Source organism: Vigna unguiculata, chromosome 7 (genome assembly GCF_037176805.1).
Source record: "Vigna unguiculata cultivar grain cowpea cultivar isolate G323 ecotype 2 chromosome 7, ASM3717680v1, whole genome shotgun sequence".
Taxonomy (NCBI): domain Eukaryota; kingdom Viridiplantae; phylum Streptophyta; class Magnoliopsida; order Fabales; family Fabaceae; genus Vigna; species Vigna unguiculata.
The window spans coordinates 8,008,774-8,032,009 of record NC_140798.1 but is presented as its reverse complement, the minus strand read 5'-3'; the positions used below and the strand labels follow the sequence as shown (position 1 = coordinate 8,032,009).

At 29.0% G+C, this 23,236-nt stretch overlaps 1 protein-coding gene and 1 non-coding gene across 2 annotated transcripts; one reads left to right on the top strand and one right to left on the bottom strand.

The window, feature by feature from the left end:
- The first annotated feature begins 2,799 nt into the window (after positions 1 to 2,799).
- TRNAL-UAA (transfer RNA leucine (anticodon UAA)) lies at positions 2,800 to 2,882 on the top strand. The gene has a single exon. It is a non-coding gene; the product is annotated as a tRNA-Leu (tRNA).
- A 6,384-nt stretch (positions 2,883 to 9,266) lies between these two features.
- On the bottom strand, positions 9,267 to 15,392 carry LOC114190230 (glucomannan 4-beta-mannosyltransferase 9-like). The gene is made up of 10 exons (XM_028079029.2): positions 15,108 to 15,392; positions 14,651 to 14,953; positions 14,459 to 14,557; positions 14,117 to 14,369; positions 11,255 to 11,365; positions 10,936 to 11,072; positions 10,671 to 10,784; positions 10,392 to 10,591; positions 9,976 to 10,170; positions 9,267 to 9,836 (listed from the first exon to the last, which is right to left on the bottom strand). Exons 2-10 carry the CDS (start codon positions 14,951 to 14,953, stop codon positions 9,674 to 9,676), a joined length of 1,575 nt encoding a protein of 524 aa, XP_027934830.1. The 5' UTR covers positions 15,108 to 15,392; the 3' UTR covers positions 9,267 to 9,673.
- Between the last annotated feature and the right edge of the window lie 7,844 nt (positions 15,393 to 23,236).

Below are 23,236 nucleotides of genomic sequence, written 5' to 3'. Positions count from 1 at the left end.
ATTTGAATATTTTTTTTATTATGTTTGTAACATAGTAAAATGCTTATCTGTCAAGAGAAAATGTAGTTATTATATTATGCTGGATGTGTATCATATTCATATTCAGTATTGTTGATTATTAGAAATGAGTATTAAAACAATTTAAATAATTATAAAAAATTGACTATATATTTCATATATACTATTATGAATATTTTATTTCATATTTTAGTTTTTTTTTTTGCAAATAATAATTTTTTGGGCACTAACACAATTGAAGAAATTCGTGATGAATGACTAAATATTTCCTACAAATTAGAAACTAGTACTTATTTTGTTTAGATTATGTGTGGTACTTATACATTGTCTTCTCATATAAATAGTTTAATTTTCTTTAGTAGTAATGAATACTTATGTTTTAATTCATGGAAGTATTCATGCACTTAATTTTATTTTTGGACAAATTTCACTATTTGTGTTGATAAAATACATACATTTTTTTTTTTTTACAATTTGGTTTCTAATTGACAATTACGGTAACACTTTAGAAATTAAATTACCATTTATGCAATAAACTAGTCAAAGGGTTTGTACAGTACGTATCGATACAAATATTTATACAAATGAAGTTGAAATAAAAGAAAAACTCTATTCACTTTTAGATATTTTCCTTATATTTGTGTGTATACATAGTATTGGAATTACAGTTAAAAAAAACATATACAAGAATAAGTTATTGAGATTATTTTTTAGTTTAAGAAAATATTGAGATTATTTTTGAATTTAAGAAAATATGTATAAAGGAAACATTGTAATTAGATAACTAAAAACAATTTAATTTCATCAAAACACCAATATTCAAAAATCATAAAGATCACATACAAATCTTATTAATAAAAGATATTTAAGGAGCGAAATATACTAGAAACCAACATTTGATCCAATCCATAATGTTGATTTATAAGCGAATCCACGAATCATGAAATTAAGATAAGCTCATCATACTAAAGTTTGCACATCTACATATGTTACAATGTGTGAGAACTCTCCCTCACATTCTCATCACCTAATATCTCAATCTGTGACTTACATTTTTTTATAAGCACATGTTGAAATTCACTTAACTAGAATTCTGCTTGCGTAGCCAATAACCTCTAACGACAAGTGAATTTTTTGCTCCCCTAGCGAAAATTCAACTTGCCCAACAAGTAACAACTAAAGCTTGTTCAAAGACTCTAAAAAAGGCTTGCATGTCAAGGTTTGAATTATGCAGGGACCCAACCATCTTGAGCTCTTTGAATTTCTAATTTTCCACTTTCATCCAGTGACTAGCTAACCTGCCCAACAAGTTTGCATGACTTAGAAACATCAGCAAAAATATCAATGGTTCCAATTAGTTCTATGTGGGTGTTTTTACCCATTCCTCATATCAAAAACACTACATTCAATTCAAACTTAATCTCAGATAAAACCAATTAACTCAACTGATAAATATAAAAAAGGATAATGTTCACACAACAATAAAATTAATGAAAAAAAAAATCAAATTCAACAACACATATCAAATTAACATTAATATTCAACAACACACAATTATTCAAATTATTTAGTTGGTAATATTAATAGGGATTGAGCTAGTTTCCCTTACCTATAGCTCCTCATCCCAAATAATGTCAATTCAAATAAGAACTTACTCAAAAATTTAGAACCTAGAGCAATGTTTTCAAGCATAACCAAATTTTAGTACGTGATAAAAGAAGTTGAGATTATATTTTTTTCAACTAATCTTACCAAGATTGATGATAAAATCATAAGAAAATCAAGAAAAGAAATACTGCATGAGGTTAGTACAAACTTACTCTATTTGAAAATTTGATTAATTAGAATTGATGCTTACCTCCTCAACTATAAAATGTATGATTAAATTATGTAATAAATAAGGTAAGAAGGAGGAAAACTAGAGAGATTTGAGAGAGAGAATGGTTAGAGAAAGAGAAGGAAAATTGAGAAAAAGGAGAGATGCGCATCACAATCACAATTATAGGTTGAAAATATATTGAAAACTGCATCGATTTATTTGTTATAATATTGTTTCAAAATTGAAGCATTGATTCATGCCTTAAGTGATGTAATATATTGATTCAAAAAATAAATATTTATTATTTTTGTGAAAGAAACACTCATTATGTACATAAACGATGCAATTGGTGTTTTTTTGTTCTATCATCTACATCCATGAATATCCAACCTTGTATTTTTAGTTTACATCGATTTTGTAATTGACGTAATATGTGTATGACTTCTACATTGGTAATATTTACATTGAGTATTTAACTAATGTAATATCTCATAAACAACCAATATAAAATGTACTTTTTTTTTTTTGTAATAGTGATATATGTAGCCATGTTTTGAAATATATTGATTGATAATAACTTAAGTAGTTGTTAATTGATTTATTGATAATAACTTATTTTATAAAATATTTGAGTTTTACTTTTCCTTACTTTAATATTTGAATTCTTAATATGATTTATATTTCAAGAGCAATGGAGATATTTTTTTTTGTTAAACATATTCCTCACTCTTAATAATGTGAATGATAATTTATTTAAAATTTAGAATAGTTTTTAATTTGAAATTAACATTATATAATATTTTTAATGTGAACTATTTTTTATTTTTCTAATCAAATTTGGCGAGAATGAATACGCACAAAAGAAATTATCAGAATAAATACTTTAAGAAACCATATAATTATTGTCTAATTATAGAAAATACTTACGTCTTAATCTAAATGAAATTAATCATAACCATCAAGCAGGTTTGCCCGAGTGGTTAAGGGGGAAGACTTAAGATCTTCTGCACATAAGTGCGCGTGGGTTCGAACCCCACAGCCTGCATTTTATTTTTTTCCTGCATTTTACCACTTTGTGATATTATGTTTTTTTTTCCTGCTTTTTACCACACTTATTTTTTTTCTGCTTTTTTACCACTTTGTGATATTATGTTTATTTATTTTTTACTTATTTTTTATTAACATCAAGTAAGATTTGAAGAAGAAATAAAAGTCCAATCTCCCATAATCCATTATAGGTGTTTCTAAGAGCTAAAAGTGGTTTAAATTCAAGATAAAATTCTTGAACTTTTTTTTTTAAAGGTGGAATAGCTCAGTAGTGATGTTATCTTGTTTCTTTTTCTTTTTTGCTTTCGACAAATTCTTTCTATCTCAAAATTTCCTTTTCCAAAGTTGAACAAACTTATGCGTACAAAAAAGAAGTGTGATGTGACAAATAGAAATCGTGAAGACCAATAGGAAAAAAAAGAAAGATTGATAGAATAGTTTTTATCAGAAAAAGAAAGAATGACCAAATTGAAGGAGTAAACAACACCACAGAAAACTTGATCCATGAAACCTTCAAGTGTACATTATGGTCAATTTAAAAAATATCATATCCACAAGGAATACGTGTTTGTCTTTATACTTATATTAATTTAGAAGGAAAAAATTATAAAAGTTTACTATTGAATTTGTAGTAAGAATTGAAGGTGAGAGAACCATGAATTAAATATATTTTAAATAAAAGTGATAATATAACATTTTTAGAATTGGATGGTAATGTGAATTTTTGTTTGTTGACTTAAACTCTTTATTTATATTCTCTTTTAATTCTTTTTTGAATCTGAGTTAATTTAACTATATATTTGAACGAGAAATGTCACAATTTCAATACAATTAATTTAATTTTATTGAATCTAATTTTTTATTTAAATATCCAACATCCTATTTAACTAAGAATTAAAAATAATTAAGTATGAAAATGTGATTATATTTCGTCTTAAAAGACAATGATTTAATGTATAACATATATCATGAAAGGTGTAAGTACTTTGTCTTTGTCTGACAAACAATATATTACTATGCAGCCTTAGTTTGTGTTCGATAAATCATAAATGTTCTTAGATAACAAAATACATAAAAGTAAATTAGTTTTGTACTAAAATGAAAATCACAAAAGGTCATTTTATATTGTAGGGAATATTTACATCTTTCTTGACAAAAAAGATCTATTAGATAAATGACAAAGAAATTCTTGAACAAAGAGCTAAAGTTGTGTTTTTTTGAACAAATCCTTAAGCAACACAATTGTCAACTCTGAAAGAGTTTTCCAATTCGTACGACACGAATAAAGGAAAAACATATTGTCCAAGAAGGAGACAAGTACATCAAACTATTGGGATGTTGATAAAAGAAAAAAAAGAGAGAGGATAATTTATTATTGCATGGAGTGCATTAATCACATCCATCACTATCAAGCACTTTAAAGGAAGGAAAATAAATTCAAAATAGCGAAAGTTAGTCAATGACCATAAATGGTTTTGCAACACGAATCTATATAAAGCCACTTAAGAAGAGAAAGAAGAAAGTGAGAGACAACATATGTAGTGTACTGCTTAAATCTTTGGGTCAACAAAAAACTTTAAAAGAGAATTTTGGTAGTGTACAAGTATGCAAGTTAGAAGAAACAGAGCCTCAGTCTTTCAAATGTCAACAAACTATTATCTTCTTTGATGAGAAAAAGTGTGATCAGTGATCACAAAACGTGTAATTTCTTCATCTCAGCCAGGAGTGATTGTTTAGAAAAAATTATTTGGTTAATAGCCAAAAGTGACTGTTATTATAAGAACATTTTTTTAAGTCAGAAGTGGCTAGTAGAAAAAAAAATACTTGAATGGGGTCAATCAAGAATGATTGAGAGTCGAAAGAATTCTCGTGTTGAGTTAGGAGTGACTTATTGAAAGAGTACTTAATAAGTTAGTAGGAGTGACTACAAGCCCAATGAATACTCAAAATATACTTCATAACATTGATAAATGGATAAAATATATGTGTATTCATGCATTAGTTTAGGCCATTTTTATTCATTTGTGCATTATTTGACTAATTCCATCATGCATTATCTTGTTTTGGATCATATATTTGGATTTATGCATTGTTTGTTTAAACAGTTTTGGAGGAAGTTAGTTAGACACAAAACAACATGTTTCACAAGTGCCTGATAGATTTTTCCACAACTTGTGGATTTGGCTTCAAAAATGTAGGATTTAAAACAACGTGTTCCATAGGTGCCTGGTGGAATTTTCCATGACCTATGGATTTTGTTTCAAATTGTAGGATACAAAACAGCATGTTCCAGTTCCATAGGTGTCCGGTGAGTCTTTCCATGAGTTCCATAGGTGGCCTGTGGATTTTTCCACAACCTATGGATGTTTTAGCGAGAAATCTTAAGATGACATGGACTGACAAGGATTTAAAGGAAAAAGAAAATAAAAGAAAGATAAAAAGGGGGACAACGGTTAAGGGAGAGAAGTAACCACCTCAGCAAGTGGAGAAAACATGGAAAAGATAAAAGGGGAGGATAGTTCACGAGAGAGGTTCTCTTCTTCTTCGTCATTCTCTTCTTTTGTTAGTTTTAGTTTTTTTTTTTTCATTATGCAAAACTAATTTTCTTTTTGTTGGAGGATTGATGTAAGACTCTGGATTTTAGTTTCTACTCTTTACAATAGATGTTTTGTTAATGTTATTTATCTTAGTACTCTGTTTATGAATTTATTGTTTATTCTATGAGCAATTTCACAATTGGAAAATTAGGGATTGTTTGCGATTATAAACAAAACAGGTTAGGTTATGTCACAATTGGAAAATTAGGCATATCTAAGTAGTTTGCAATAGAGATTATTATCCATTTTTCATGATTCTATTGAATTTTTATAAATTGACCTAAGGAATTGGGAGTTCGAATTCAATGAATAGATTTTACCTACTAAGGAATTAGGGGTAAAACAACTCTAAGTAAACTCAAGTGGATGATTACATTACTTACATCAATTAAAAAGGAGTCGAATTCTATAGGAAAGGGTACGAAATCAATCCTCTGACAATTCTTATATTGATTGAAGTTTTTATCATTATTCTATGCTTACAAATCTATTGAATCTTATTTGCTCAAAATTGCGTGAATTAGGAATCTAGTATTCAACGAATCAATCCCAGAGGACAATATTTTATTACTACGTTAACGATCGATTCACTTGCCAAATGTTTATCAATAATTAATGTGCTTCATGAAACTCAGTTGATAGAGAATTGGACATAGTCTGTGTAATAAGACAGACTAGTATAAAAATACAAAGTGTATTCTCTCTTCCTCTATCTATTTACAATGTTTATTGTTTTTATTTGTAGTACCGTGCAAGAAGAGTCATTGCAAGATTATATATAACAAACACATTTATTTAAATATGTAAATTAGTTAAGTTCTAAAGTTTCGTTTGATGCACTTTATCAAACATGACTACCATGTATCAAAGCATGGAGGAAACCAAAAACCTAGAAGACAACGAAGAAGGTCACCCTATAATACTGAATCACACAAATACATATTTATATGTATTTTCAATTTAGTTATTTCATTTTAATTATTTTTAATTTTCCTCAAGTTCTTACTAATGTTACTACAATTTTTTCTTACTTTATTATCTTTGTCGTGTATTCAATTAATTAATTCCAAATATCATATTAATTAAATAAAAATAAATAAATTTCATTAAACATAATAGAATAAAAAAATTTCATTAATCATAAAAAGAATAAAAAAAAATCACTTTACTTTAAATAAAATTAAAAACCAATTGTTCATAAAAAAATATCTTTTAAACAGTCTGCATAATTATGACGACTTTAGTAAAAATAAAAGTCGTCAAGTCTCATATGACTTTAACTATAGTGAAAAAAATCAAAGTTTTAAACTAAAGTCCTTAAAGGTACGGTGACTTCAGTTAAAAAAAAAAAAGAAGAAAAAGTTGTCGTACATGTACGATTTCATCCTAACTCAGCTGAAATTGAGCCAGTTAGGACGACTTTACCTTTTGAAGTTGCTAGCCCCCATTTGACTTCACCTTGTTTCTTAAAGTTAAAAAAATTCAACTCATTTAAGTAAATACAAAAGTAAATTAATCCTATTTCATAAATTACCTGATATTTGCATCCACTTATATACTATACATTCGCTTTATCTCTAGTTGATGTGCAATCTCCAACATACTCCTTCACGCTGAAGCTTATAGATACCGAGTGTGTTACTAAACATTAATGAGTGGTCTGATAGCGGCTCGATAACAGGTGACACGATAGACCCAACAAACTATAAATCTTGCTAGAATAGACTCAAACTCATGACTCTAATACCATGTTAAGAAGTGAACTTTAAGTCTAACTCAATCTTACAAAACCAACTTAACTTTGTGATGGCCTTCCTCCATGCTCCTTGAAGACTTGCTTGATGAATGGAGTCTCCATGGATGAGTAGTGATGCGGAACCTATGAAATGGAGAAGAGGAAGAGGTGTTTGGTTCGATTTTATGTGAAGAATTCTTAAGAGATGTGAGACTAACTCCTACGGAAGGAAGTTAAAGTAGACTAGAGAGAATACTACTCTAAAGTGAGCTCAAAACAAGAGATTGTGTGGCAATTTTGATAGCAATTCAATACTCATATTCAAGCTAAGATTACATAAGGTAAGCCTCTCTATTTATAGGATAAAAGGAAAAAGAGAGGGAAAAATGGTCTAGAAACTTGAAAATTGGAGTAAAAAAGAGAACTTGCTCAAGGTGTGACTTGCCACCTAAGTAAGCAAATGTTTGACACCATGCTCATGCCCTCCACACTATGAGGCACTACTTGAAGTAGCTTGGTCTCCAAGTTAAGATTAAAAATCCTATTTTCCATACGCCACTCCTCTTAGCCCATAGTTAAGCCCAAACTACCCTACATGGTCCAAGCCCAAAACATGGTCCAAATAAAATCCTATTCTACTAGGAGCATTATACAAAGTCCAAAATATTATTCTAATATTTATAAAGAATCTTAGACTAGGTCTTCACATCTTCCTTAGCCCAGGTGAACATCAACTTGGGACTACTCAACTCAGATGAAGCCCAATTTTCTTTAATCCTTTTTGCCATTACTCTTATGGTTGGTCCTTTGGCTAGAGGTTTGCCATCACTTTAAGCCTAATTCAACCCCACAAAACTGGTTGGTGAGATGAGGTTTGCACCCATTTATTTATTGTAAATTCACCTTATTTCTAGTCAATGTAGAATCTCCAACAGATCACCTCACGTCGAGACATATACATCTCAAGTGTTGGACTAGACATTAAGAAGTGGTCTAATAACGGACCGATAACGGGTGGTGCGATAAGCCCAACAAACAACAAATCTCGTTAAAATAAATTCAAACTCATAACTCTAATATTACGTTAAGAAATAAATTTTAAGTCTAACTTAATATCATAAAATCAATTTTTAAGTTGAAATTTATATCTACTCATATAGTATAATTTCGTTATATTTCTAGTTGATGTAGTATCTTCGATGACTATAATTAATTATTGAAACATTGGTTATGGCAAATAACATTCACATTTTTTATTTCTTTCTGAAAGCTTGTCATAGAACGGGGATTGTGACAACAGCAAATTTAGCGACCTAATGTTTCCTTGTGTGAATAGAATGATGAAAATTGACTTGATTCAGATATGCTTGCTGGATTATTAAAGGAAAAAACATATATATATAGAGCGGACAGTAATAAATGCTGTTGGCATGTTTTTACCCTTCTCAGGATTCAGGAAAATGACTGATTTGGTTTACTTAAGATTCTGCTTCTGCTACCAAAGTGAACGCTTTTTTGGTGCTAACAACAAATACAAAGAAAAGGAAACTAGAGACAACTTTCCTTTGTTTCCTTGTGAGGCATACCAAATGTTGGTAGTTGGAACTCTTTAGTCAAAGACCAAGTCAACTAAAATATTCAATGGTTATTATTAAAACACTAGTGGCAAAACGAACTGTGTGTACATGTGATATTTTTTATAATAATATAAAATAATAAAATTATATTTATAAAATTAAATATAAATAATTTTGTACAATTTGATTATAATAGTTTTTATTTAAAACATGGTTACATGTTAAATTGAAAAAAAAGACGTGGACACAAAATGAATATTCTTTATATAATATATATATATATATATATATATATATATATATATATATATATAATATGGTATAGATGAATGTCTTGTTTCATATTTCTGATGATTTTTTCAGGTTTAGTTAGAAGTCCACAATTTCTAAACGTGATCTTTTGCATACATATTAGTTACCGACACACTATTTGTATAATTTTTACTAAAAGACAGAGTAAGACAAAAAGAAGATTCAACACGAAACTCTGTAATCTATCCCATTTATTGAAGATGTTTATTATTTCTTTGAACAAATTCAAATAAGAAAGGAAATGTTTGATAAAATTAGAAAAGAAAAAGAACTACAAAATCTTATAGCCATATGTCCAACCAAAGATGTCTGCCCCGGGAAGATCGATGCCTGTAGAGTGCTGTAATAATTTTCTGTATACTCCATATCCAAAGGAATAACTTCTGTAATTTTCTTATGTATCTTTGTTGAATATTCACAAAAAACTGTTCGAGCCACGACTCTGATTATGCAGAACCTTGAAGAATGACCACCCATAATACAAGCTTTAATTTAATGTCACAGATTATACTGTGAATGAACACTATTACAATATGTAAATATCCGAATGAAGTGTTCTGAAGTCCTTTTAGGAGTTGGGAACGATAGTGCCAACATATCCAAATGCCATGATGAAGAAAGCAATCGATTGAATGTATAGGAATATATAGAACCGGTTTTTCCCGAACATAACATCATAGCAGCCACAGAAGAAAAGGTAGAATCCAACAAGAAGTTCCAACATGTGAATTCTAATGATATTGAACACAAAGACAGCAAATATAGATTGGTAAGCACTGGGATATAATCTAGAATTTGAATAAGTGAATGCTATTGTTATATGATAAACGAAACCAAGAATAAGAAGTTAACAAGACTCCATTATTATACCTGTCTCCAATTCTGAATCGAATCTTCTTGGGTGCTTTACCCCCACCTTTACCCTTAAGAGCATCTCCAAGTTTTTCAGTGACAATCCATTCATTCACTCGACTAGCCTCTAGCAGACCAATAATTGTAGCCTTTGTTCGATGCAGAGACATGGTGTTCTCAAAGAGAATCCAGAATACCAGTAAGTGGAGTGACCTGAAAAATGCACCTTTAGTCAAGAAGGTTATACTTGTAAATCATATTCATTGTCTTTTGAAGTTTTAAAACATATTCGTTTCTCATTCCTCATTCCATTTACATGGTTTAAGGCCAGTCCTATGTGCTATATGCATAAAGAATCATATTTGATGTGTTTATTGTGCACTCTATGGATTTTCTAGATTTTAGAAGAAAGGAAAAGTTGAGAAAATGAAGACCTTGGAGTTCCAACAGCATTTAGGAGTGTGATGATGGAAGGGATATAAACAGCACCCCACTTGGGTACCACCACCTCAGGCACCACAACTGTTGCAGGTAAGACAATGCAATAGAACATGAAAGTGTTTATGTGGGCCACGACCTTCCGGACGAAGAAGAAGCTGTAAACCACATATATCTTCTTCCATAAGGATACTTTCTGCAATGGACACACACGAGAATTTTGGTCATAAATAGCCAATACTTTTTGTCCTGCCAATTCAATGGGGCAACCTTACCTTGTTCCTCATTATCTCCATCACCATTTTCCGGAAAAGATTGGCTGGTCCACAAGACCACCTGTGCTGTTGGTACCTGTAGGCCTTCAGAGTACTTGGTAGTTCATTTTTCACCTGTTTTCCAAGTAATAAACTCATGTCATACTAATTCATCACTGTCACCAACACCACATAATAGTCCTATCATGTCATTGACATTTCATCAAATAGTATACAGACATTCTTCCATTACCACTCTTATCAGAAAAAAAAAAAAAAACAAAACCTTCAAATTAGCCAGGTATAAGAATTTCCATCCTTTGAGACTTGCTCGAACAGCTAGGTCCATGTCTTCCACTGTGGTTCTATCCTTCCATCCCCCAGCCTCATTCAGTGCCGAAATTCTCCACACACCCGCAGTTCCTGTATCATTTACAACAGCACAAAAAATGGGTGTAAAATCACCACAAGAAAACATAACCATTTTCCACTGTAGCACTTAAAATCAATTATTCCTTTTTGAAAAGGAAAACAGATGAAACTGTTTTGTTTTTTTCTTTCTTATATTTTAAGGAGAGAAACTATTTTCTTCTATAGATGATTACCATTGAAGCCAAAGAATGCGTAAGTGGAAGACCCTACTTCTTGTTCCACAGTAAAATGGTAATCCAGTGACATCTCTTGCATCCTGGTCATCAAACATTCATTGGCATTCACTGCAAAACAAAATTAAACAAAAAAAAAAAAATGCATTGTTAATTGCACAAATTTTGCTGCAACGAAATCAACAATTTCATCGTGTTATTGTGCATGATTTAGAATGAGAGTGCGATATCAATTCAGCTGTCTTTTGGCAATAGATTTAGACAGTGACACGGAAATGGTGGTCCACCATTAAAATTGCACATGCAGCTGCCGGATGCAATAGTGGTGAATATTTTCTTTGGTGAATGAGTGTTTTCCAAGATTAATAACAAAAACAAAAAATATGTGCAGGAATAATACAGTACAATTAACTAGAGAAAATAAAAATGGAAGAAAGGTGATGAAAAAGAAAAAGAAAAAGAAAAAACATCTTATGAACAATTATGAGGTTAACAATCACAATTATACCAACAACAACATTGGTGTCTTCGTAAAACATAGGCACCCCTACGCATGCAGATTAATTTCAAAGTATTGCCTTCTTTTGCGGTCACAACAATCCACCATAATTATGTTTCGGACTTTAAGAATAGTTGAACCGAAATTGCAAAAATTAAAAATTAAAAACTTCAAAAGTTGAGTCTAAATTTTTCGGTAAAGTGCTAGTGCACATGCTCAAGTCTTTTCTTGGATTAGTACAATGTCCTTCTAAATTGGCAAGCATTCACAGAACACAAAACACAGAACAGATGCTATCATATTTTCCTCTGTGGGAATACGAATTATTCCTTATGCTTTTTAAACGTATATGTAATTCAATGCGTGCAATTTTTGTTTTATACATCATCATTTCTTTAACCTAATTATAGCATAGGAATTTTGTAAAATCATAAAGAACAGCACCACTCAAATAGCTAAGAATAATTAACAGGCCCACAAAACACCATAATTGACCACGCAGATTGCTAGATAAAATAATAGCCACTTACAACAATTGTAATTATTTTCATTTTTGTTTATGCAAGCAACTTTACTTGTTGAAGTGAGTGATTACATATACTTACCAATGTTCTTTAATTTTGATGTACTAATGACACTGTTACACTTCATGTTTCCAAAAAGATCATGCTTAGTGATGTAGATTATAATCATGTTTCTGTTGTTCTGCCTCGTATACGTACAAATCTAGCACATACTTTTGTATGTAGCTATTATGATGACCTAATTATTAGGTGAAGATGTAAATGACTCTAACTACATCTCTAACATAAAGTTACATGATCTTTAAAAAATAATAATTAACGAACCACCATCTTATCTAATGACTCTAACAAAATTTATGATGATTTTGCGTACCCATTCCAGTTTATTCATTGAGTTGCTGTGCCTATAAAAACACCCACACTAACTATTCTTTTATTTTATTTTATTTTTTCTGCATCTGTTATCTCACTTTTCGGCCACAGAAAACTGACCCATTCTCGCATTAAATGAACCCTTAAGCACACTCTTAGCCCCTGCAACATTATTGTTGTATCATGTTTAATCATCTTTCAGTTCATTCATGATGGTGACTTCTCATGCCAGACTCTATTCAAAAATTTGAAAGTAGAAAAACGAGATCTTGCTTTGTAACCACTCCCACTTTTTCAGAACTTAGAAGAAGACAAGTGAACCCAACCCAACAAAGAAGGAACAGAGCAGTGGCTAGAGTTGAATACACATGTTACACGCAGAGATAGACGATGAGTTTAATTTTATCTCATCATCGTAAAACTAATTTGCAAAATAATAATTAATATTATTTAATATACTGTAAATATAAATAAAATAAAAATTTAAATGTTATTTATTTTAGTAAAATTAATTCTAAAAAAGATTATTCTATGCATATATAGCATTTTGGAAACAAACAAGACCCACCGACAGTTTTTAATTGGCAACGTTGTATTTTCCGAACCATGAGCGTGGAATAAGGTTAAATTGTTAATCCGAGAAAAGAAAAGAAAGCCAAGTCGCCAAAAGCTTAGAATCAAAACCAAAGACAATGCTGTACTCTTTTTTTTTTTTTTTTTAATATGATAATTAAAAATTAGTATGACCAATAATTAAAAAGTGAAATATCTCTTGTTACTTTCAATAGAATATAACTAATGAAACGGGTTGGATTTTCATAATTTTTAGCACGAGTCAATTAACAAAAAATTTATAATAAACATATAAAAAATTAGTAATTTATTGAATATAACAATTTCTTATCAAAAGACTGTATACATTATCACAAATTACAAATAATAGAAAAAACTAGAGTAAAAACATTATTATTAAATCATAAACTATTATTTTGTGAAATTTCATCTATAAAAATTTTACGAGTAAAACACAAAAAATAAAATAAAATATTGTTTTCTTATATTAAAACTAATTTTATTATAAGCTAAAAACAGTTCATTAACAAATCACAAAATAAAAGTTTAATGAAGTGAAATGAAATCATTTCTACCAATTAACTTATGTATTAATTAATTTAATTCTTACAAAATTTAATTTAATTTTCTCAAAAAATTTATGACAAAAGTTCCTTAAAAAATAATTTTAAGTATAGTTAATCTGGAATTCAAATTGGTCAATTGGGTGCTATAAATTTATCTTCATCTTTACCCACAAACAAATCTTATATATAATAAATTTGTTAACTTTTATAATAATTATCACATAAACCATATAACAACAATAAAGTAATATCTAACTAGTTTCACAGAACTAAACTGAATTGCGTTTATTGAGGTGCAGATGAAGAAAAAGAAAAAAAGAGAATGTACCAAACTTCCAGCGTGCCTGAACAAGACCAAGTTCAGGATTGTTGACGAGGAACGGGACAGTTCGCCAGAGGAAATCAGGTTCTGGTTGAAAATCTGCGTCAAAAATGGCGACATAGTCACATTGCTTCACGTAGCTACGTTTCATCCCTTCTTTCAGAGCCCCTGCTTTGTACCCATTTCTGTTGTCCCGAACTTCGTACTTTATGTTCACTCCTTTACTCGCCCATCTGCTACATTCCATTTGCACCATTTCCTGCATTTTCTCCATTCATTCATTCATTCACTCTATCACCAATGTCTTCAACTTTTTTCACCCAAAATAAATGCTCATAACATGCATACCTTTATCGATGGGTCAGTAGAATCATCAAGAATTTGTATGATGATCCTGTCCGAAGGCCAAGAAAGGCCACAAGCAGCACCAATTGAGAGCTGATAAACCTGCATTTACAAATGTGAAAAAAGTGTGTCCAAGATGAAGAAGAAAGAAAGAAAATCTGCTATTCTCTGCTATGCTATGCTATGCTATGCTACCTCTCTTTCGTTGTACATTGGGACTTGAACCAGAACCATGGGATAGGTAGAGTTTCCCAGCTCAACGTCCTCCTTCAGAGCCTCCCATTTGTAACGCTTCTCAGGTCTTCTACCGAACACCTTCACCAAGCAAATCACCAGGCCCATGTACACTCTCTCCACCAACATCATCAACGACATCGCCAAGCACAAAAACACTGCCACTCTCAGCAGTGGCACCATCACTGGCTCCTTCACTTGCCTCCACACCAGACCCACTTGGGATGAAATGTCACCCCTCCTTATCCCTTCAAACGCTTCCATCTGAAAACCACCACAAAAACAACCAAACCCCATTAAATGGATTTCACAAAATTAACCATCTTTTTGTGAAAAAAGCAGCATCTTTTCTTCTGGGTAATTGCTGCATATGTTTTTGCTTCAAGCTCACGCAAAGAGAAAGCAGAAAAAAATGAACCTTGTTAATTTGTTCTGGATCTCTGAGCACTGAACTTTTATGTTTGAAGTTATGCAGTTGGTGATGCTAGTTTAGTAATTGCATGCCACTTTTTCTTCCATGAACAGAACACTGATCGTGTAAGTTGCTATTATTATTATGTGAGAGCCTAAGAAAAAAAAAAGTTGAAAAACAAAAGAATGAAGAGGAACAAGGAGAGAGAGAGAGTTCTTTGTTTTTGTTTTTATTTTTTGCAAGAGCAATGGCCTCTGAGAGGAAAAAGCTCTGTATTCTCTCTCTGTTTTTCTCTCTCTGTTTGTTGGCCTTTTATAATGGGTTTTTGCATTCAAAATGGTTCAAGATCTTGAAACTCTTGGCTGCCACAAGCATGAATGTTATTACTATATAAAAATCAAATGTCAATTAGAAGAGCCTCTCTTACCTGCACATTAAAATTTTGATATTAAAACCTTAACATCACACAATTCTTTATCAACATTTAATGAATATCTTTAGTTCATTTATTAAACTTGATTAAAGACATTTTTTTTTTATTAACATGACTATTAAAAAAAATCTTATATTTTAATGTAATATATGTACTTGTTTTTATTAAGAATTTTTTATAAGTTTGGTTTAAAATATATGTTAATTTATTTTAACAAAGTGCCATCTTGTGTATTTAAAAATAATACACCAATCCGACCTGGTGCTGAGCAAAGCATGAAATGATATATATATATATATATATATATATATATATATATATATATATATATAAACTAAGCATTTGATTAAAAACTTTATTAGCTTAAAAACCTACGCTAATCAATCTAACAATCCAGTTTCTCAACGAATTTAAAATCAAATCAATGGGATTCTAACAAAAATTAATGAAGGACAAAATTAAAATTGATATAAAAATTTACGGACTCAATTTTAAACTTTCAAAACACGGCACTTATTTAATAAAACTCCATTTATTTAGATTGATTTAATTTTTTATATTTTCATCTTAAATTTCTTTTATATACGCACATTTGTACTCTTTTCCTATTTTTGTTATATATAGCTCATCATATATCTTCGAAGGTTGAAAAAAAAAACAATATAATGTAAATTTATAACATGTTTTTTCTACATATTTTTATTTTTATTAGGGGTCGCAAATTAAACATTTAAATATCTTGCATAAAACGTGGTTTAAGTTTGTACTTCTTTATTTAATTATTAAATGAGTCATATTTAAACTCTGACTTGATTTGTTGAGAAGACATAAGATTTCAATGTTGATATGATTATTTATTTTATTTATTAAGAATATTTTTCAAATTCTTAAAATTTATTAGTTTAGATTAATTGACATTCCAATCTTAGAACGTGAGATGAAAGTGAGGAAAAAATAGAATAAAAAAATATTATCAGAAGAAATATATTTTAATTACAAATTATAATTTCCTAAAGACGTGACTTTTTTTTATTTAAAATTAATATTTAAAATCATTGTATATGTACTAATACAAGTTATTTAAAACCATTTAATGTCGCAACGTGACAATTTTTGAATCTATTTTATTTATATAAGTAAGGTCAAAATCAAATCTGAGATTTACTTTAAGAAAATAATATGATGATTGAACAAATTTTGAATAATTCATAGATAATTTAAGCCATTTTTGTTATTTGCTATCAAACGAATACTGTACGAAATGCTTTGTTATAGGGTACAAAGACAGAATGCTTTTATTGTTGATGAATCATCATCAAATGGAATTGTGGCATGAGAAAATGATAGCAGACACAGGCTGTTCTTGACTAAACTAAAATAATCTAAATAAAAAAGAAATATTTTTACTTTCATATTCTAACTATAGGACATTAAATCATTGTTTGAAATATTTGTAAAAGATGACTAATGATGATAATAAGAATTTAAGTTACACTAAGTAAATTTGGTAGTGTTACTTTTAATGTTTGACAGTTTTCAGTTTTGTCTGTTAAAAGTTAACATCTTTTTAGTATTGTAAAAATTCTTGAACTAACTAACACTTGAACTATGACTCCTATAAAAATTCTAGCTTTATTCATTTTCTGCTAGATCGTAACTGTTTTCAATAGATTATAAATAATTAGTTTGTAAGAATAAAGTGTAAGAAGTATTATATAGGAGGAAAAAAATGACAATGTTGTGTTTTAAGTTAACTTTTAAATGTTATAAATAGAAAATTACATAATTTTATTTTTTTAATTTTTGTCTCGCTAGTTTTTTTTTTTGGCTTTTCTATTTACCTTTTATATGCTTCTTCTTTAAATACTTGTGATGATCTTCTTTTTTTTCTAATGAGTTTAGAAGCTATAAAATCATTGAGAACAAATTTAAATTTCTTGAATATAACTTTATTTAAGTAAGTTTTATGTTCTTTCAAGTTGTTATTTTCTCCTTTTGCATGATCATGGTAAAAAAAGTTACAAACTCATATATATATATATATATATATATATATATATATATATATATATATATATATATATATATATATATATACACTTTCCATTTTTTGTTTCTTCTAATTATTTGGTTTGTCATGAAACTCATTGTCATCTCTAATATATTTTTCATTTTATCATAATCTTTATGTAATTATGTTAAAATGATGTATGTCAATTAAAAAAAATTTATGTCTCATATTTGAATATTTCTATTATTTTTAAATATTTTTATTTATTGTATATTTTTCTTTCACATGAGTATGATTAATACTCTCAATTTAAGTGTTTAATAACATAAAACTTTCATTTACTAGGTAATATAAAAAAAATTCTTTACTTATTTTTATTAATTTTTGTTTCATTTGAAGAACTCTCTTTTTTTCGCTAAAACAATTATTTCTCAACCATTGAATATATATGTTGATATTTGAAAAGTGTTCTTAGATGTCTAAGGTATTTTTCATCTTATCATACCCTTAATTATACATTTGTTTTCTTTTGTGTGATTTCTTTTAATAGTTTCTCAAATTTTTTCTAAGACATACATTTGTTAATTTTTTAATATTTTTATTTGTTGTTTATTTTCATCATGTAGAATACTATTTCAGTATATTTTATCTAATTATTTTTTACTTTCTAACTCATTATATCAATCATACTTTAATTTTTTCACTATAATTGTATAAATAACTTTTATTTACTACAATATCAAAATTTAATGTAATTTGCCATGAATATTTTTTTATCACCATCCAACATATATTGGAGTTCAAAAGATACAATATACATGTTAAAATATTATTATTATGTTTATTATTTATTATTTGCGTCATTTTGATTAAGTGATGTATTACCATTTTTATTAGTGTATAAAAAAAAGATTCATTAAAATTTAAAAAATTAAAGTAAACAAACATTTAAAATATATTTTAATTTGAATATTTGTTTTCCTTTAAATGTTTTTAAAAATATTTTCAAATTTTGTCAACTAAGTTTCATTAATGTTTGCAGTTTGCAAATTTAATAAATATTTTAGTTCTCATGAAATTTTATTTTTGTATTCTAATTTAAAATGTAAACAATTATAATTTATTTCAAAGTATTTGATATCGAAGAAACAATCATCCTCCTAATATTGAATATTTGATAATATTATGTTTACTTTACCGTATTTTTTTATTATTTTATAAAAATTAATTAAAATTTATATTGAAGTAGTGAGGAAACAAATACGGGTATGAATACGAGATTATACCCGTTACCCGATGGGGATGGGGATGAGATAAAACTTTGATACCCTTTGGGTTTGGGTATGGGGATGTGAATGAATTTTTTTTACGGAGATGGACATGGGATAGTGAAACATGTTCCCGTCCCGTCCCGTTGCCATCCCTAAATAGAAAGAAGTAAAGGGTTCCTCCTTTTACATAGGTAAATCCAAGAGCATTGAACGATAGAAGAATGAGATGATATCTTGATTTTTCAATAATTTTTTTTTTATATCATATATTGTGATTCATATATTTGTATTAGATTTTATAGGAGTAAGAGTTCGGACGGAAGAAAGAAGTATGGGAAGAAATATATAAACATGTTAATGAAGATTTTGTTTTATCAACAATAATAAATATATTAAAAACAGACAACTGGGTTGTCCAATTCATATACAAAGTTTATAGATTGAGGATATAGTTTTTTCTTTATTTCATTTAGAACTTCATCTTATTAAAACCGTCATTTTTGAACTTTCTGCAAGTTTGGTTAATAATTGAGACTATTTTATGTTGTCAAAATTATAGGAATTTATTTTGTGAAGACAATAAGATAAAGAGACCAATCATAAGTGTGTTCGATAAGTGGTTCAAATTCTATTAAGATTTATTTTGTTATCCTCTTTTGGATGATTCGTTGAGAGGAATATGATATATGGTTTGATTTTCAGAGTTTATTTGGATTATTTTGGATTTTTGAAAGTGTTACGAGGAAGATTTGCATGTAGGCATGCTTTAATTCAGATAAGGAGTTAATAATTGTTTCTATTTAATGGTTTGATTCCTTAGAAGCGTGGAGCTTAAGTTGATTGCAATGTTGGTGTGTGTATAGAAAAAGGTTGCGAATTATATTTTTGAACATGTTTTGGTATGAAATAAAGAACATATGTTGTTATTGGTTAACTTGGGAATAGAAAATGATTAAAAATGATATTAATGTATTACTAGAAGATGGTTTAAGAGATAAACTTTGTTTTTTCTTGATTTTCATAAGATCTTGAATTTAGTATTACTTAATGATGTATTGTCACTCAAACAATGCGAAAAAGGTACTTAAACGAGGGATTATGTAGCACAAGCAATAGTTTGTGTTGAAAATATTTTAATATAATTTAAAAAATAAATAATTAAAATAAAAAATTTACTGTTACTTATGTTTTTATAGACATTTAATTTATGGGTTAATGTTTTTGTATGGCTAACGGCTATATGCTTATTACTATTTACTCATTTGTCTCCTTTTGCTACCTATAAATACCATCTAGGTGTATGGGGAAAGAAACAACAACAACAACAACAACACAACAACAAAGACAACAAACACTAGAGTCATTCTTAAAAATATTATTCTTTTCTTCTCTATATTATCTTTAAGACAGTGGTGTTCATAAGGGTTGGAGATCCTTCGCTGCACTCGATCGATCTGACGGGACGGGTTGTTGTATCTTGGGAGAGAAACGCATATGATTGGAAACACATATGAGTGTGTATTTGTTTAGCCCTGTGCAGTATGGGCGTTTTCTCTCTAAGGATAGCGCTATGCATGCCTCAACCCAGAATATTTCTACTCCTTACTTTTTATCTTTTATTTATTATTATTATTATAATTGTTGATCTCCGATTAAAATTCATTGTTTTATATATTGTCTTAGTATTATTATTGCTCTAATTATTATTATTATATTATTTCATATTTTTATTATTATTAGTATTATTTGAGTAATCATTTTCTAACAGTTTATAGTTTGAGCAAGGAAGATACTGAAGTGATTCTTTTTAGACTAGAAACATATTGCTCAAAGTGATGTTGAGGCAATATGCATGATTTTAGAATTTGAAGATTCATGCATACGTATAACAACGAAACTCAAGAAACAAGTATAATGTGGATAAATGTTCTAGTTGCTCATGTAACAAGTTGAGCATTGGAATAAGAAAAGTACAAAATTGAATTTGTTGTTCAAATAAAGAGACATATTTCTAGTTATCGAAAAAGATATTACTCAAACAAGATGAACTCACTTAAACGATATGTTATTGTGTACATGTATATAAGTTATTATAAATAGAAAGGACATTGATGATATATATATATATATATATATATATATATATATATATATATATATATATATATATATATTTTTTTTTTTGAAATATATGATTAAGGATATGCATGATGATATGTATATGATAAATATGAAAATGTGATGTATATATGATGTGAAGTGTGTGATGATAATATCTCTAAGAGTACTTTATGTGATCAGATAATCCATAATGGGTATATGTGCATATAAAAATTTATTCTCATTTAGGGTGTGTTTCTTTGAGAGAATGGATATGGGGGAGAGTGTGAAGATGAATTTGTGTAGATTTGGGTGGATGAATTTTTGTGTTTTTTTTAGTGGATTTAGAGGGTAAAGTAAGTAGATTTGGAGATAAGTTATATGAAAATTAGTGAAAGATTTGATTGATGTTATAAATAAAATAAATTGTAAAAATAGATAGAATTAGAAAGTTACCAAAATACCCTTGATGAAAAAAGAGAATGATTTTGTAATTTGATGTTATAAAATAATTATAATTAATTAATACAATTTAAAAAAATATTAAAATTATATAAAATTTTAAAATAAAAAAAATTAAATTTTTATGAATGTAAAAAAAATATACAATTAAATTTTTAAAAAAATTATATAATTAAATTTTAAACTAAAGCTAAATAATGTTAAAAAAAGTTAAAAAAAAAAGTCAAAAGAAGTCAAGAAAAAGGTAAAAAAAAAAAAACCAACGACACTGGTGTCGTAACCGGTGTCGCCCCCTTTGAAAACAAGGCACCAGTTACGTAACCGATGCCGTCCCTCTCTCTTCATTCACAACACCGGTGCCATCCCACACCTCCCGCAACAATCACAACACCTCACCACCTGCAAGACACCGGTGCCATCCTAGTTCCCTCACCACTGCAAGACCTGCCAGTGCCATCCCACTCCTATCACCACCCCAACACCTGCCATACCGGTGCGCCACTCCCCCTGCAACACCTCCAACATCGCTCATGGCAGACGACGAATATTATACTGCGTGTGAAAGTAAAAACGAGGGCAATATGGTAATGTGGTCGATAATACTCGCTAATCTTCTGCTTCTATAGTGGATGAAAAAACTTGTGCATCCCTCAAATCTGCGCTCGCTTATCGGTCTGCATCTATGCAATGGAACACAATTTGAAAATGAATCCGCGCTCGCTTATTCCCTTCAACAGTTACATCCACGTAAGAGAAGAGGCCCTTAGTTCACTCTTACATGTAATGACAATAACAAATAGTATTACATGTGATAGTTACAAGTTTAGCGTAAATATTCGCTTAAGTCCTCACTTTAATCTGGGAAGTTTGATGCAAACTTAATTGGGATGTTGACTTATGAAATTTTAAGAGTTATATAATTACAATATGAAATATTAGGAGTCATATAATTATAGTATGAAATATTATAGGTGTTGGAAATTTTAGAGGTTATGAAACTAGGAGAGATATGAGATATATGATAGATAAAATAGATATGTTAGTTGGAGAAACTTGTTATTTTATTTTATTCTTATACTCTCTCTCTCTCTTTCTCTCTCTCTCTCCTAATTCTAAAATAATAACTAAATTCTAAAATTGAAAGATATTTTTAAAAACAAAAATATTTCTTAAAAATTAATTTAAATAAAAAAGTATATTAAATAAGTATTTTCAACCATCAATCATATAATAAATTTTATATTTTCTAAAAAAACAACTGAAAGAACAATTTACCTCATTGCAAAGGATGACTAGTCAAGCAAGGACCAAAGGTCTACATCTGAATGATCATCAATGCTTAGAAATTATTGCTTTGTTGAAGCAATTCAAACCGCAGTTCATGTGGAGTATTGTTCATCAGATTAGTTAAATCAAGCTAAGGATCACTCTTTATCGCATTATACAAAATGATCAATCAACAATCATACTTGAACAAATAAAAAATAATTACCAAATGACTTTACGTGATTTTTTATTTTGAATATAAAGTCACAATTTTATTAATCCAAGAATTTTTCCTTGTCAATTGCGGATTTAGACGGGATTAGAGATGTCAAAAAAATCTGTACCCGTAAGTATCCGTGGATAAAACCCGCAATGGGTAGGAAATGGATATTGTAAATGGATATCCGCGGGTAACGGGTACAAGTATTTTTAATACCCGCATGTTAATGGGGCGGGTACGGGTATCCGTACCCATGGATACCCGTACCCACTATACTCTAATTTAAATTAAAAAAAATAAAAAAATGATTAAAATATTAACATATTGATTTTAAATGAGTTATTTTTTATCAATTAATTTTAAAAAAAATCA